This window comes from Microcebus murinus, chromosome 1, assembly GCF_040939455.1.
Source record: "Microcebus murinus isolate Inina chromosome 1, M.murinus_Inina_mat1.0, whole genome shotgun sequence".
Taxonomy (NCBI): Eukaryota; Metazoa; Chordata; class Mammalia; order Primates; family Cheirogaleidae; genus Microcebus; species Microcebus murinus.
In genome coordinates, this window is record NC_134104.1 from 104,574,010 (window position 1) to 104,590,018 (window position 16,009).

Sequence of the window (16,009 nt, forward strand, 5' to 3'; positions counted from 1 at the left end):
TGTGACATCTGAAGTTAGTTAATAAAAATGTCAAATGTCACCTACTTCCAAAGAGAAAATACAGACTTAACCACATACATAAGGAAGTTCACAGAAAAATGAGACTCAGGGAGGCAGTCAGAGTTTGGAGCTTACACATTACCTTAATAGAGGAAGGGGAGGGGAAGAAGAGCACTTATGGGAAAACAAATGACTTTGAGGAAAGATAAATAGGACCTCAAAACAGATGCAAGATACGATAGTTTTGTGGCAGTGTCTGTTTAGGTATGTTGGGCACTTCTAGTTTCCAGTGACGAGTCAGTCTTCTCTGTTCTCTCCCAAGGAGAAGATTTAGGACAATTGAGCTCTTTTGAGTTTTTTGGGGTTTTTTTTGGTGGCTATCGGCTTTGGGGCAGGTAAGAGATTTCAGAAATTCAAATGCCTTCTGCTCAAAATAATTTTTAGGCCACAATGGTGTATTCTGGACTCTTTCATAGCATGTAGCATTTCCCTTTCTTAATTCACTACACAATGATGGCTTTTGTCTTACACCCAATACTGTAAGTAAATGAAAGCTCATGCCATACTTGCTTGGTTCAATGAGTATTTCTCAGCACTTTTAAATCAATTAAATGTATAAATGAAGTGGATATCCACTGGTGAATATCCAAGTCTGTGTGGCCCTATAACTTCATTATTCAAGAACAGCTTGCACAAAATCACTAAGTTCTGGTTAATAAATAGTATATGGCTTCAAATGAACATATGAATCTTCAATTGCTGCTTACTTACACGTATTACCTAAGTGCTCTGCACTGAATTTGGGTTAGACATGCTTATCTTATCTTATGGGATAAAGGTAGTAAATAATGACAATTGTTTAAAGGAGGCAGGGACACTTTTATACTTATTGTCATTATTTGAAAGATGTCAGGCTGTTTCCAAGACGTATGAGGAACTTACTTCTTTAGAGACTTTTAGGAGACAGGGCATCGATCCATGGGTTTTTTTGTTTCAATCAACCCTTACCATCCAAGTCCTAATTGCTAGCATACTCCTGATGCTTTCACTCGGTAAACGATGAGTAATAAAGTAAACCCCAAAAGTCACTTCCTCACTTGCCGGGCCTAGGAAAAGAAAACTCGCGAGCTTTTCGCTCATTCTCCCTACAGACGTACAAAGGTAGACAACCCAGTTGCCCTCGCACAGAAAAATTAATCCGGGTCACTCTCCAGACAACCACTGCATCCGCCCGTGACGTCACCGGAAACGGCTGCTTGTGATGCTAAACCGCCCTCCCTCTCGCGCTGGGCGCCGGAAGCAAAACGGAAGTGGACGTGCACTCGCTTCCGGGCCCGGCGCCATTTCTAGCGGTTGCGGTTTCTCACGGGTTGTATTCTGCCAGAACAATGAGCTATGACTACCATCAGAACTGGGGCCGCGATGGGGGGCCCCGCAGCTCCAGTGGGGACTATGGAGGGGGTCATCGAGGCGGCCGCGGAGGGAGCCGAGGCTCTGGAGGCGGCGGCGGCGGAGGAGGGGGTGGTCGTGGCGGCAGGGGCCGGCATCCCGGGCACCTGAAAGGCCGGGAAATCGGCCTGTGGTACGCGAAAAAACAGGGACAGAAGAACAAGGAAGCTGAAAGACAGGAGGTAATCTGAGATTCGATAGTGGAGGGGGTGAGCCGTGACAAGTTTTCTTTACCCTTCCGCTGCCCCTTTTTTCTTGCTTTTGTTTCTTAACTGATACACGTGCTTTGTAAAGTGTAAATGAGGTGCAACTGTATTATGCTGAAGTTTCCTGCAGCGCGTGTTATGCCACTTAACATTAGCCATGCGCGTCTGACCCAAGCAGAATTTATGCCGGCTGAATGTATACTTTGATTAAAGGACGTGAGAACTGTGGACAAAAAAATGTTAAATCAAAGTTCCAACAGAAATTAACTTTATTAGGGGTGTCTTTGTCATAGTTCAGGTCCTTTTCCTTAGAATAATTCTTGTCACTTTCATTTAGGTCCTTTGCTCGGTGAAGTCCAAAATAGCGGCTTTCTGCATTAAAGATAGGTTTGCGCGGAACAAAAGCAGTCAAACACTATTTTGAATGTAGATCGTTCAGAAAAATAGTCCAGCTTTTATTGTTAGTGTTAAAATTATCAGCCATCAAACCCAGGTTTTTTGTTTTTATGTTGGGGTGGGGAAATTTCTATTGATTACCACCTTCCCTTTGAGAAAGGAAACTTAGGATCCTAGAAGTGGAAGACAAGAGATAATTTGGCTTAGTGTCTCTTCAGGCGATTGTCAGTTTGATTTGTATCTTAAAGATCTGTAGTAAAGGAAACATGAAGTTTCCTGAGTGGCCTATACTAATAAATATAACTTACCATTAAATAGAAACTTTATTAATATAGGCCCTAGAACAGCTTTTTAGTGACTTTATTAAAAGCACTTTTCATATTACAGAGTGTAATTAAATCATCATTTAGGCTACTATTTAAAGCATTCAATTTCTTTTTCTTTTAACTATGTTATTTTAATTGACGTGCTTTGGGGGCTTTATCCATTTCTTTTCATAACTTATCACACTCTTTTTAAAAAACAAACCCATTTCTTTGACAGTTCAAAATTGTTCATTGAGCAAACTGGTTTTTGAAAATCAGGGTAGGCACGTCTAATTACAATAATTGTGTCATAAGTATAAAAAGATATACAGAGTAAATTTTATTTACCCTCTGTTTCAAACAAGGTTTTAATGCATGTTGTTACAGGGGTCTGAAGAAGTGTAATATTCAGGGAGCTTATGGTCTAGCTGGGTAAGTAAGATCTAAACAGATGAAAAGTTATATAAATCAGGAACATTTTCATTGTTTCCACTTGATAGGTATTTAGCCAGTTGTGCAGAGGATATTATGAATGGAACCCTTGATTTCCACCCCCATCCTCCTACCTCCATTTACGTAAATATCACTACCATTTATTCACTTGCCAAGACCAAATGGAATTTATCTTTGATTCTTCCCTTTCATTTCAGCAAATGCATCTGCTCTTCCTTCTTAATATATCTCAGATTCAACCACTTATCTCTACAGCAGCACTGTTTTGTTCTCTGTTCATAGCCTCCTAATTAGTCTTCTAGCTTTCACTCCTGCTTCCCATTAAATCTGTCCTTAATAGAGCAACCCATCTATGGTGATCTTTAAGAAGGATCTTTTCGTTCCTGAGCTCACAAGTTGAGATTGAAAATCATGTCATTTCTGTCTCAGTCTAATACATTTCAGTGTCCTCTTAACATGTTTTCTGGGAATCGTAGTAATCTGGCTGCAACATAATAGGTTTTCCTTTATGTACTTTTCTGTCTGAGCCCATGTTTCCAATGTGATGTAATTCTAGTTTTTGTAAACATACTTTATTTTTTCTTTTTATTACAGGGTCATACCATTCTCCTGTCTAAAATGTACCTTTCCATCTTTAAATGTGTGCATTTTTCATTTGGGTCATCCTGACTCTTCCTTTGACTACCTTCAGCCTGATATGATTACATCCCTGTCAGAATTTTGATAGCTTTTACTTTTAAAGTAATCCTCGTGTTTACAAATTGAATGCATTCTAATGATGCTTTCTTAGTCTTCTCTCTACAAGTATTTATTAAGGGCAGTATTTGAGACTGTATCTTAGGCACTTTGTTAATAATAGTCCCTACCTTACAGTGATCACAGTATGTTAGAGGCTGTAGACATTTAGAATACAATGAAAGTATTATGATAAGGAGAATATAGTCTATCATCTGATTCAAATCAAGGTATTGTAGAAGACTTTCCTAAAGCTCAAACTTTGGAAGATACCAAAGTCTGTGTGTCTGTGTGTGTGTTTGGGGTTTGGGGGTTTGGAAAGGATCTTCAGGCAGAGGCAGCAGCATATGCCACAACGTGGAAGTCAGGAAGACCGCATTCAAGAAACTGAAAGATAAGAGCATGGATGTGGAGTGTGGTGAGATGAGGGTAGAGAAGTAGACTTCAAAGTTGTTGACCACTTCACACAAAAAGGAATACATTTTAAGTTATAATCTGGTCCACATATATGTACAACTAAACTAAAAGTTTTGTAAGATAATACTTAATTACCTGTGCATTACTCTGGGTTTTGTTGTTGTTTTTGAACTTTTCTCCATTCTTTTTATCAATGCTGTTAATGATTCTTTAATGTATTTTCACAAACAGAAGATTGAAAAGCTCAGGGCTATAAAAATAAGTAGTGCTTTGAGATTCATTGACTTTTCCCTAAAAACCGTAATAAGCTATTAAAGCAGTTTAAACAAAGAATGAAATGACTGAATTTTAAATGTTAAATTGACTCTGGTAGCAGTATAGAGAATGAATTAAAGAGAGGCAGTTCTGTGGTAAGGAGGCCAGTTAAGTAAGTAGCCACTGCAATAATTAAGGTGAAAAGTGACAGCTTGAATAAGGACATTTGCAGTGGAGATGGGGGGAAGTGGACAGATTAAAGTGATTTAGGAGGTAAACTCAAAATGATTTGTGATTATCTGGAGGGCTGGGGACAGCAAATGTTAATGGATGACAGTTTTATACCTATATAAGGATCACGCTTGTTGGAGGAAGGCAGTAGGCTCAGCTAAGGACACTATGAGTTTGATATTGTCATAGGACTTACAAATGAGGATTTCCAAGAGGTGGAGAGCTGTGTGGATCTGACGCCTAGAGAAATCTAAACTGGAGATGAGCAATTGGCAGTTCATGGGCCATTCAATGGTAGTTGGAGTGTGAGAGTAAACAGTGAGAAGAGTGGGCCTATGCCTGAGTTCTGTAGACCATTGCTTTTCAAACTTGAATGTACATAGGAATCACCTGGCATCTTGTTAAAATACAGGACTGTGGTGGGACCAGTTATTTCTAGATGATACCATTGCTGCTGATCTGTAAAATAATCAGGCTGTAAAATGTAGAACATGAAAATTTAAGGGTCAGGTTGAGGAAGAGGAGGTTGCAACAGAATCTAGAAAGTAGTAGCCAGAGAAGAGAAAAATAAGGAGGTGAGTGTTGTTTTGGAATCCAAGAATAGTGTTTAAGGGAGAGAAGAGTATGTAAACAAGAGAAAGGAATCAGTGGCAAGCATGCACAGCTGCCATAAAGTAAGGATTGAGACTGTTTATTGGATTTGCCTACAAGGTTGTCAAGGTAACCTTGATGAGAACCCTTTCTGTGGTATTGTGGTAAAAACCAGATTGCAGTAGCATGGCAAGTGAAGGAGAGATGAAGGAAAGATGCACAGTAGCCCTCTAATAGCTGATTTTACTGCTTTTCTTTCAGGACCCACTCTTTAATTTGAAATAGTTGTCTTAATTCTTTCTTTCCCCTTGCCTCTTTCCCACCCCCATTAAATACTTATTAAGGGTAAGGCTTTCTCATTCCAATTTTTAACTATTTTTTCATTCATACTTTCACCTTCCTCTGTCTTCAGTTCTTTAACATTACACACTCTAATTTTCACCATTCCTCACGTTTCCAGTTGCCTGTGGATTCATACACACATTAAATCTGGATCTTAAAGAACCTGAGGTTTGTAGCCCTTCAGGTTGGACTTTGAAAAATGTTTTTCAGCTTGCTATCTCTGAAAAATAAAAGCCTCCAAAGAATTGGGTTTGGCATTTATTCTTTTTTACCTTGACCTGTAGTTCAGTTTCTTAGATGCATACTTAAAGTTTCTAAAAAATTTTCGTAGCTCCCCAAAGATCTTATCTGTGTCTGATCTGTTATGTTTTTTATTCTCATTCCCTAAAGCAACTGCTTCATTTGCTACATTGGATCACCATCTCCATGAGCACTTTTCAATTATATTTATTACTTCTGAGCTCAGCCTTCTTACTCCCTGTTTTATTCTTTTTATTATTATAAGAACTTTTAAGTACTCATTTGCAACCAAAATATTCCAGTTTTCAACTTTTTTTTTTGGTGGACCATTTGGGTTTTAAGAATTTTGAAAATTTAAGATAAAGAAAAATTCATAATAATTAGTAAGTTGGAGTTAGGAGAGCCGAAGTTGTAGGAAGAGACATAAATATAACTCTCTTTACCAATCATGTTACCTAATTTTATGGATATATGGTGAGAAAAGGTCTTGAAGGATATATATAAAAATGTTTACATTAATTACGTCTAGGAAGTAGGGTTGGGCTAGAAGGCCAGTGTGGGTAAGTAACTTTTATATATGTTTATTAAACACATATTACTTTGTCTTTATTTTTTTTTAGTTATTAATAATTTTACATATTCTTATGTTGAAAAAGATGCTTTTTGCTTTGCACAAAATAGAGAGCTGTAGTACACATGGATGAAAGACGAGAAGAACAAATTGTGCAGTTACTGAATTCTGTCCAGGCTAAGAATGATAAAGATTCAGAAGCACAGATATCTTGGTTTGCTCCTGAGGATCATGGGTAAGACCAAAATAAAGTGTTCTTTTTTGAAAAAGAAAAAGTGGGCAAAGAGTAACACTTCTTTCAAAGCATTAGCTAAAAGAAAGATGATTATAAAAATACATCTGTAGACTTTTCAGTAAGTGAAATTTAGCCTTCAAGTAATTTTTTTCTTATGTAGATCAAACAGATTTGTAGAAAATATTTTTCAAAAATTTAGATGGCATATTTTCACAGGGAAGCTAAATGGTATGAATATTAATATATCCGGATATGAGATGAGTCATCTTTGTATTTTCGAAATTCTCCTGCTGGAAAGGTCTACAAGAAGTTAAATTTCTGTGTTTTAGGAAGGTTGCAAGAACTGTATCATTTATAGCTGTGGTCCCCAACCCCCAGTCCAGGGCCTGGTATCCATCCATGTGGCCTGTTGGGAAACATGCTGCCCATCCTTGCCTGAGCTCAGCACCACTCTCCTCCTACACACAATACTCCACCCCATCCCACTCCAATACATGGAAAAATTGTCTTCCATGAAACCGGTCCCTGGTGCCAAAAAGTTGGGGAGTGCTAAGGCCTGGTGCGGTGGCTCACTGCCTGTTATCCTAGCACTCTGGGAGGGAGGCCGAGGCGGACGGATTGTTTGAGCTCAGTTCGAGACCAGCTTGAGCAAGAGCGAGACCCCATCTCTACTAAAAATAGAAATAAATTAATTGGCCAACTAAAGAAATATATAGAAAAAATTAGCCAGACATGGTGGTGCATGCCTATAGTCCCAGCTACTCAGGAGGTTGAGGCAGAAGGATCCCTTGAGCCCAGGAGTTTGAGGTTGCTGTGAGCTAGGCTGACGCCGAGGCACTGCAGCCAGGGTAATAAGAGTGAGACTCTGTCTCCAAAAAAAAAAAAGTTGGGGAGTGCTGATTTAAAGGAAAACTTAGTTGAAGTATTTTAGGAACTGTATAATGTAGCATCTCATTTATAGCTCAGAAAGGGTGGCAGGAAGAAAATGAAGACATTGTGAAACAAGTCCCAAGAAAATCAGAAAAAACACTGTAATGGACGAGTGACTATTGTGTGGATTTTTAATTTTTGTTTTAACTACCAAAAGAATAATTTACCTGGCAATATCCATGTAAATGAAGGAAAAATTTTAATTCATTATGAGAATCTAAGTCTATTTCATAATTGCTCTACTAAGAGAAAAGAATGAAAGCTTTTGTTTGGGTAATTTTGAAATATTTAAACAGCATATTTTGTTTCAGCCCTTGAATGGTTCCTTATTTGACCTTTTTTTTAATTTTTATTTTGTCAAAATAGATACGGTAGTGAAGTTTCTACTAAAAACAAACCAAACTCAGAGAAGAAACATGATAACCAGGAAAAGAGATTGATCAACCAAGAAAAAAGGACGTTTATAATCAGGAACAAGTCATATATAGACCGAGATTCTGAGTATCTCTTGCAAGAAAATGAACCAAATGTAACCTTAGACCAACAATTATTGGAAGATTTACAAAAGAAAAAAAATGACCTTCGGTATATTGAGATGCAGGTAAAGGAAAGCAACATGTTGAAAAAATTTTTACTTGAGATTCTTTTCTCACCCTTGATAAAAATATATATATGGTTATAAGTAACTGCTTTGTATAGATCAGTAAGATTTCTCAACAAGACATCCTCTGTGGGAATCTTTTTCTTTTTGAATAGGAGAGAGAAGCAGTGGGAGTGGAAGTTACACATAATAGTATCCTATCTCATCCACAGAAGCTTATGTAGTAAGAAGAAGAAATGTTTCAGAAATACTAGTACAAATGGGGAAAAAAAAGAAAAATCTAACTTTTCTAGGACAGTTTAATGAGGTACTGTAACAGCCAACCAGTTAGAATTGTAAAGTTTCTTCCAGATTATTTAATACATTTTCTTCCTTTTATAGATGATAAAATTAAATCTTTCAAGAGTTACATGATGTGCTATGTTCATCAACATTTTAAATATAAGACTGTGACAAGAACTGAAATTTTCCACAATTGTTCCAATTTTTTCTTTCCATGCTAGGCAAGATATTTTAAGGTCCTTCCAATTAAAACATAAAATTGTAGTCAGGTGTGGTGGCTCACACCTGTAATATTAGCAACATAGTGAGACCTAGTCTCTACAAAAAAAGAAAAATTACCCAGGCATTGTAGTACATACCTGTAATCCCAGCTGCTGGGGGGGACTGAAGCAGGGGGTCACTTGAGCCCAGGAGTTTGAGGTTGCAGTGAGCTGTGAAGACACCAATGCACTCTAGCCTGAGCAACAGAGCAAGACCCTGTCTCAAACAAAAAAAAACCCGTACAGTTGTGTGCTTTGTGAGTGTTCTAGAGATCTAATAAAATATTCACATGTAAGTATGCATATTTTTAAAAGAAAATGCTGAGAATTCTGAGGGCCATGTCTTTAATATGCACATACATACTGATGTTTTGGGGAAAGATATCTTATATCTTTTGAAAGAAAGAAAGGATCCTTGACTGTCACTGAAGAAAATTGAATTTCCTTATTAGAATAGGTGAACTGAGGTTGTCCAGAGACAAATTAAGTAGGTCTTTGATGCCTGTCAAGTACAAATAAGATTTGAAAATGGAGGAAATTTCAAGATAAATTAATTCAGAATTTTGTGGTTAAGAGAAGAGCTGCTTTTATAGGCTTAGGAACAAGAAGAGTTACTGTCTCTCTCTTTGCTTTGTATAGTGGACAGAACTCAATATTCTTGAAGATGAGTGATTGATATAGTTCCGAAAAAGAAGAAATATAAAAAACATAAAAACAGTTGGTGATTTTCCTGTTTCCCAGGTGCATTTAAAAATGCTTCTCATGTACTATATAATATAAACCTCCCAACAACCTTGTTAAGAGAGCATATGTGTCTGTTACAGATGAGGAAAAAGAATCTTGGTTAGGTGACCTACTTAAGGATGTACAATTCATAACAGAAGCAGGTCTAAAATTCAGTTGTGTTTAAGAACTCACCTTTTTAATTCTTTTTAACAATGAGCAATATTTTTTCTTTGTTATAATTAACATTAATTTTGTACTTGCTGGATGGCACTTATTAATATTATGCTATATTTTCTGGAAAGTGGTATTTCCTGTCCTCAGATTATGATCACATTATTTCATATCTTGGTTATAGTCAGAAATTAGGAAATAGGTTTGGCTGCCTTAGAAATGAATATTCTGTAATTCATTTTCTGGAAGCATTTTCTAATTGGTTTACTTTATAAACCAAACCAAATATGATTAATGTCAGAAGTATAGTGGGCAGCTTGTATTAAGATGGTTACATTTGATTACATGAAGTATTTTTAAATGTCATTAAGAAGTTTTCAAACTTAAAAATTTTTATGAAAGAAATTAGTATGGTGTGATGGCTTTTATTATTTTAATGTATCAGAATTCATTTAATCACGTTGACTATCATTTTTATGATGCCAATAGGAATTACCTGACCATGACAAGCATGGCAGTAATACACTAGATTATCTAGAACAGTTCTCATTTAATTTTTATTTATTTTTTATACTTACTATAATTTTATTATTTTTTAAATTTTTCTAAAATTATGGGTACATAATAGTTGTATGTCTTTATAAGGTATATGTGATGTTTTGATACAGACATATTGTGAATTAATCAAATCAGTGTCATTGGTATATGTATCACCTCAGGCATTTATCATTTCTTTGTGTTAGGAACATTCCAGTTCCACTCTTTCAGTTCTTTTAAAGTATACCCTAACTTGCTGATTATGGTCACTTTGTTGTGCTATCAAATATTGTTCATTCTATCTAACTCTATTTTTGTACCCATTAACCATCCCCACTTTATTCCCCTCTCTTCACTACCCTTCCCAGCCTCTGGTACTCTGGTAACCATCATTCTATTCTCTATCTCCAGGAGATCAATAGCTTTTAATATTTAGCTTCCACATATGAATGAGAACATGTGAGATTTATCTTTCTGTACTTGTTCTGTACTTGGCTTATTTCACTTAACATAGTGTTCTCTAGTTCCATCCATGGTGTTGCAAATGGTAGGATTTCATTTTTTTTTTTTTTTTTTTTTTTTTGAGACAGAGTCTCACTCTGTTGCCCAGGCTAGAGTGCCATGGCATCAGCCTAGCTCACAGCAATCTCAAACTCCTGGGCTCAAGCGATCCTTCTGCCTTAGCCTCCTGAGTAGCTGGGACTACAGGCATGCACCACCATGGCTGGCTAATTTTTTCTATATATTTTTAGTTGGCCAGCTAATTTATTTCTATTTTTAGTAGAGATGGGGTCTCACTCTTGCTCAGGCTGATCTGGAATTCCTGAGTTCAAACGATCCTCCCGCCTCAGCCTCCCAGAGTGCTAGGATTACAGGTGTGAGCCACCACGCCCAGCCTAATTTCATTCTTTTTTGTGGCTATATAATATTCCATTGTGTATATATACCACAATTTCTTTATCCATTCATCATTGATGGACTCTGGGGTTGATTTGAAATCTTGGCTATTATGAATAGTCCTGCAGTAAACAAAGGAACGCAGATATTTTTTCAATAGACTGAATTCCCATCATTTGGGTATATACCCAACACCTAGGATTGGGATTGCTGAGTCTCATGGTAGTTCTATTTTTAGTTTTTTGAGGAACTTCCATATTCTTCTCCATAGTTGCACTAATTCACATGTCCATCAACAGTATACAAGGGTTTCCCTTTCTCCACATCCTCAGCCAGCATTTTGTTATTGCCTGACGTTTTGATAAAAGCCGTTTTAACTAGGATGAGATGGTATCTCCTTGTAGTTTTAATATACATTTATCTAATGACTAATGATGTTGAGCATTTTTCCATATACCTGTTGACCATTTGCATGTCTTTTTTTGAGAAATATTTGTTCAGGCCCTTTGTCCGGTTTTTAATCGGATTTGATATGTTTCCTATTGAGTAGTTGGAGTTCTGTGTATATTCTAGTTGTTAATCATTTGTCAGATGGGTAGTCTAAATATTTTCTCCCATTCTTTGGGTTGGCTCTTCACTTTGTGAGTTGTTTGCTTTGTAGACACTTTTTAGCTTGGTGTGATCCCATTTGTCCAGTTTTGCTTTGCTTGCCTGTGCTTTGGGGGTATTACTCAAAAAGTCCTTGCCCAGACCAGTGTCTTGAAGTGTTTCCCCAGTGTTTTCTTTTAGCAGTTTCATAGTTTCAGGTCTTAGATTTAAGTCTTTAATCCATTTTGTTGTGATTTTTTGTATATGGTGAGAGATAAGGGTCTAGTTTCTTTCTTCTGCATATGGATAATCTAGTTTTCCCAGCACCATTTATTGAAGAAACTGTCTTTTTACTTTCTTGGTACCTTTGTCAAAGATGAGTTCATAGATGTATTTCTTTATTTTTGGGTCCTCTATTGTAATAGTTCCATTGGTCTATGTTTCTGTTTTTATGCTAATATGCTATTTCAGTTACTATAGCTCTGTAATGTAATTTGAAGTCAGGTAAAGTGATTCCTCCAGTTCTTTTTGCTCAGATGGTTTTGGCTATTCTGAATCCTTAGTTGTTCCATATAAATTTTAGGATTATTTTTCCTGTTTCTGTGACAAATGTCATTGGTATTTTGATGAGAATTGCGTTGAATCTATAGATTGATTTGGGTGGTCTGAACATTTTAACAATATTGATCCTTCCAATCTATGAGCATGGAATATCTTTCCTTTTTTGTGTTGTCTTCAATTTTTTTCATCAACATTTTATAGTTTTCATTATAGAGATCTTTTACTTTGGTTAAGTTTATTCCTAGATATTTTATTTGTAGCTATTACAAATGGTATACCTTTCTTGGTTTCTTTTTCAGATTGTTTACTGGGCATATAAAAATGCTGCTGATTTTTGTATGTTGATTTTGTATCCTGCAACTTTACTGAATTTGTTTTTTATCAGTTCTAATAGGTTTTTTTGTTGTTGTTGAGTCTTTAGGTTTCTCTAAATATAAGATCAATCATATCATCAGCAAACAAGGATAATTTGACTTCTTCCTTTCCAGTTTGGATGCTCTTTATTTCTCTTTCTCTTGTCTGATTGGTCTAGCTAAAACTTCTAGTACTATATTGAATAACAGTGGTGAAAATGGACATCCTTGTCTTGTTCCAGGTTTTAGAGGAAAGGCTTTCAGTTTTTCCCATTCAGTATAATACTACTTGTGAGTCTGTCATAGATAGCTTGTATTGTATATTCTTTCTATACTCAGATTTTTGAGGGTTTTTTTTATCATGAAAGGGATGTTGAATTTTATCAGATGCTTTTTCAGCATCAGTTGAAATGCTCATATGGTTTTGTCCCTTGTTCTGTTGATATGATGTAGCACACTGATAGATTTGCATATGTTGAACCATCTTTGCATACCTGGAATGAATTCTACTTGATCATGATGGATAATCCTTTTAATATGTTGTTGAATTCTGTTTGCTCGCATTTTGTTGAGGATTTTTGCATCTACGTTCATCAGAGATATTGGCCTATAGTTTTCTTTTTTTGTTGTGTCTTTGCCTAGTTTTAATATCAGAGTGCTACAGGCTTCCTAAAATGAGTTTGGGAATATCCCCTCCTCAGTTTTTTGGAGTGTAAGTTTTTTGGAGTTTTTTAGTGTAAGTAGGATTGGTATTAGTTCTTTGAATGGTTGGTAGAATTCAGCAGTGAAGTATGGGGTCTCTGGAGGTTTCTATTTGGCCATCTTGCTCCAGCCCCTCTCATAAATTCTGTTCTTGACCATCAATTTAGGAAATCAGTCAATTAGCCCATGAATCTTGTCATTTATTGAACACCTATTATATGCTGTGATGCTGGCAATCTCTTCTTTAACCTAGAATTACTTTCCATTTCCTATGACTTGGTGGCCTTTGCCACCTCATTTTCTAATTTTATTTTTTAAATTAAATTTTTTCCCCTTCAATAAAGGAGGTTTATTAAAATTGACTTTATTTTTATGCCACAGAATATTTTTTCTTGTTATATGATTTACCTAGTTGAATGTTAACCATAGTACCACTTCTTAGTGTTTTAACATAGTATGGGTCCCATAAAAGTTTTCAAAATTAGGAATTGTCACATAAATGAAAGAAACCTAGGAAAGAAATTAGTCACCCTTTTTTTAGTATTCCAGTCGTGATTCAATAAATTTACAATTCAAGTAGCTTAAATGTGTCAGAAACTGATACTTTTAATAAAAATTTTTCATTCAAATCTACTGGCAACCCTATGTGATAAACCTTTTGAGGCGTTTGTGCTCCAAGTTTGAATTAACTAAGATCGTAGTTATAAAATGGCAGTACTGGATTTTTTGACTCCAGATATTACTTGTTTTAGGTTATCTCTTCTAGTCAAAGGCACATATCCTGAAATAATCTTTGAATCCGGTGCAGTGCCTGATGTATTAGTAAATGGTGCACTGATGGGTTGGAAAAAGAGTGTGATATAGAAATCAAATCTAAGTTGAATATATAAAACAAATATGCAGCAAAATGGTAAAAATAATTTAGGGATTCTTAGAATGCTATTAGATAACAGACCTGATTTTGTTTACTGCTACAAACTTTAAAGAAGTGTCTTTATTATGTTGAATGTGATAGAATTCTATTTTTGAGTGTTTCAAAATTAAAAAGGATTGGTAAATTCCTTTATAGAAAATTTAAGTGCTGAAACTTCATACGAGTCATAGTAAAAATACTTTTGGACATATTTACCTATGTTTTATCCTGATTACCATGATTATATTTGATTACATTTCTCTTATGAAAATTTTAATTTTTGTTTAATTTCAGCATTTCAGAGAAAAGCTGCCTTCATATGGAATGCGAAAGGTAAAATTTAATTTGATTTTGCAAAGTAATTACACAATTTATTTAAAAGCTCTGTGTCAAGAAAAATATAAATTAATGAACCTTCTATGGGGTATTATTAGACCTTAATTTTTTTCTTTTAAATTGTTGGAAAGTCAAACAGAAAAAAGGGTCATGAAAGAATTTTCCTGATGTTTTTTCATATTTTTGTACATAATTGAAATCTGTGGAGTTTAAAAAATAGAATTTTTTACTTTGGATAAATAATTTAATTCAAGACCAAACACTTCAGTTAAAATTGAGGCACTACTAAAAATAGAGTGCTTTAATTAATTACACATTATAACACAATCACTGCATGTAGAATAGTATAGTCCCTCATCCTTTTCTGTTCTCCCAATCTTATTTTAGTTATTTATGTTTGTGCTCTTTATAGCATTTATTATCACCTGACATCTGTGTGTCTTCCCTTCCTAGGCCAGTGTAAGTTCTTGAGTACAGGGTTTGTTTTGTTTACTCTGTATCTCTTGACTCAGAACAGTGCCTGACATTTTATAGACATCTAGTAAGTAATTATTGAATGAATGAATCATATTCCCCTTGTCAGTATTTACCAGCTATAATTTCAGTGTTCAAACTTAAAACTTATTTTGATATATAAAGTATGGTAGAATAGATGGAGAATTTTTAAATGGTAGGTTTTCACATTAAATTGTTTTGTAGATAAAAATAACCCATAATTCACTTTTGAAATGGTTTTGTTTATATAGTCAATATTATTATTAAAAATATTAATATATGTGTAAATTTTTTAAGAAAGATGATCTTCCCCAAATGTGAGGTTTTCTAAATACCTAGAGTTTACCCATTTGATTTACATATTTAAAAACTTTATTTTAATTATTTGAAAGGAAATCTTAAAATATGTTCTTCCTTGTTACTAAAACAATATGTAAAATATGTTCTGCAGACAAAGCCATATTTATGAGTTATGATATAAGTTCCTGATATTCTCTGTAGTTGTTTTAGGCCAGGGTTTGGTTTGTAGTCAGTAGCCCCATATATCAGTATTTCTTTAATTTAATGTCATCGCTTATGCATGGAACTTAGGAGCTCTCATTTTTGTCAGTATGTTTTTCTTTAATAGTACCTTGGCTCTATTCTTTATAATTTGATGCTACTTATGTCTTAAAACTAGTAGATCCTGTTATCTAAACTGCCAGTATTGCATATGACAAAATTTAGAAAGCATTAATACGTTTATTAAGAACACTTACATTCGGTTTGGTAGAATTTTAATTAATATCCTTTCAGACTTGGGCAGTGTATGATATTTTTCACTTATTTTTCTTTTTGAAATAGGAATTGGTGAATTTAATTGATAACCATCAAGTGACTGTAATAAGTGGTGAAACTGGTTGTGGAAAAACCACTCAAGTTACTCAGTTCATTTTGGATAACTACATTGAAAGGGGAAAAGGATCTGCTTGCAGAATAGTTTGTACTCAGCCAAGAAGAATTAGTGCCATTTCAGTAAGTAATTTCCCAGTTTTGAAATTTTCCCTTTTTTAAGTAATCTTGCTAGAATCTACTGATTTGGAAGGTTTAAGGTGATTCTTAATTAGGCTTAGTATTTGTTGCTATGAGAGCAAATATTTAGTTGACAAATATTTGGTAGTAAAGACAAAAAGGTTAAGTGACCTCTGTCTTACAGATAATAGATGTTTCTGAATTCAAGATAAATTATAAA

General features: G+C 35.1%; 1 protein-coding gene across 1 annotated transcript in view; it reads left to right on the plus strand.

The window, feature by feature from the left end:
* The first annotated feature begins 1,289 nt into the window (after positions 1–1,289).
* The window catches only part of DHX36 (DEAH-box helicase 36), a 52,974-nt gene continuing 38,254 nt past the window's right edge, over positions 1,290–16,009 (plus strand). The window contains exons 1-5 of the mRNA XM_012774381.3: positions 1,290–1,631; positions 6,302–6,426; positions 7,723–7,957; positions 14,242–14,280; positions 15,622–15,792. Of these exons, the coding sequence (XP_012629835.1) occupies positions 1,389–1,631; positions 6,302–6,426; positions 7,723–7,957; positions 14,242–14,280; positions 15,622–15,792 (813 nt within the window). The 5' untranslated portion in view covers positions 1,290–1,388. The remainder of the gene's footprint in view (positions 1,632–6,301; positions 6,427–7,722; positions 7,958–14,241; positions 14,281–15,621; positions 15,793–16,009) is intronic.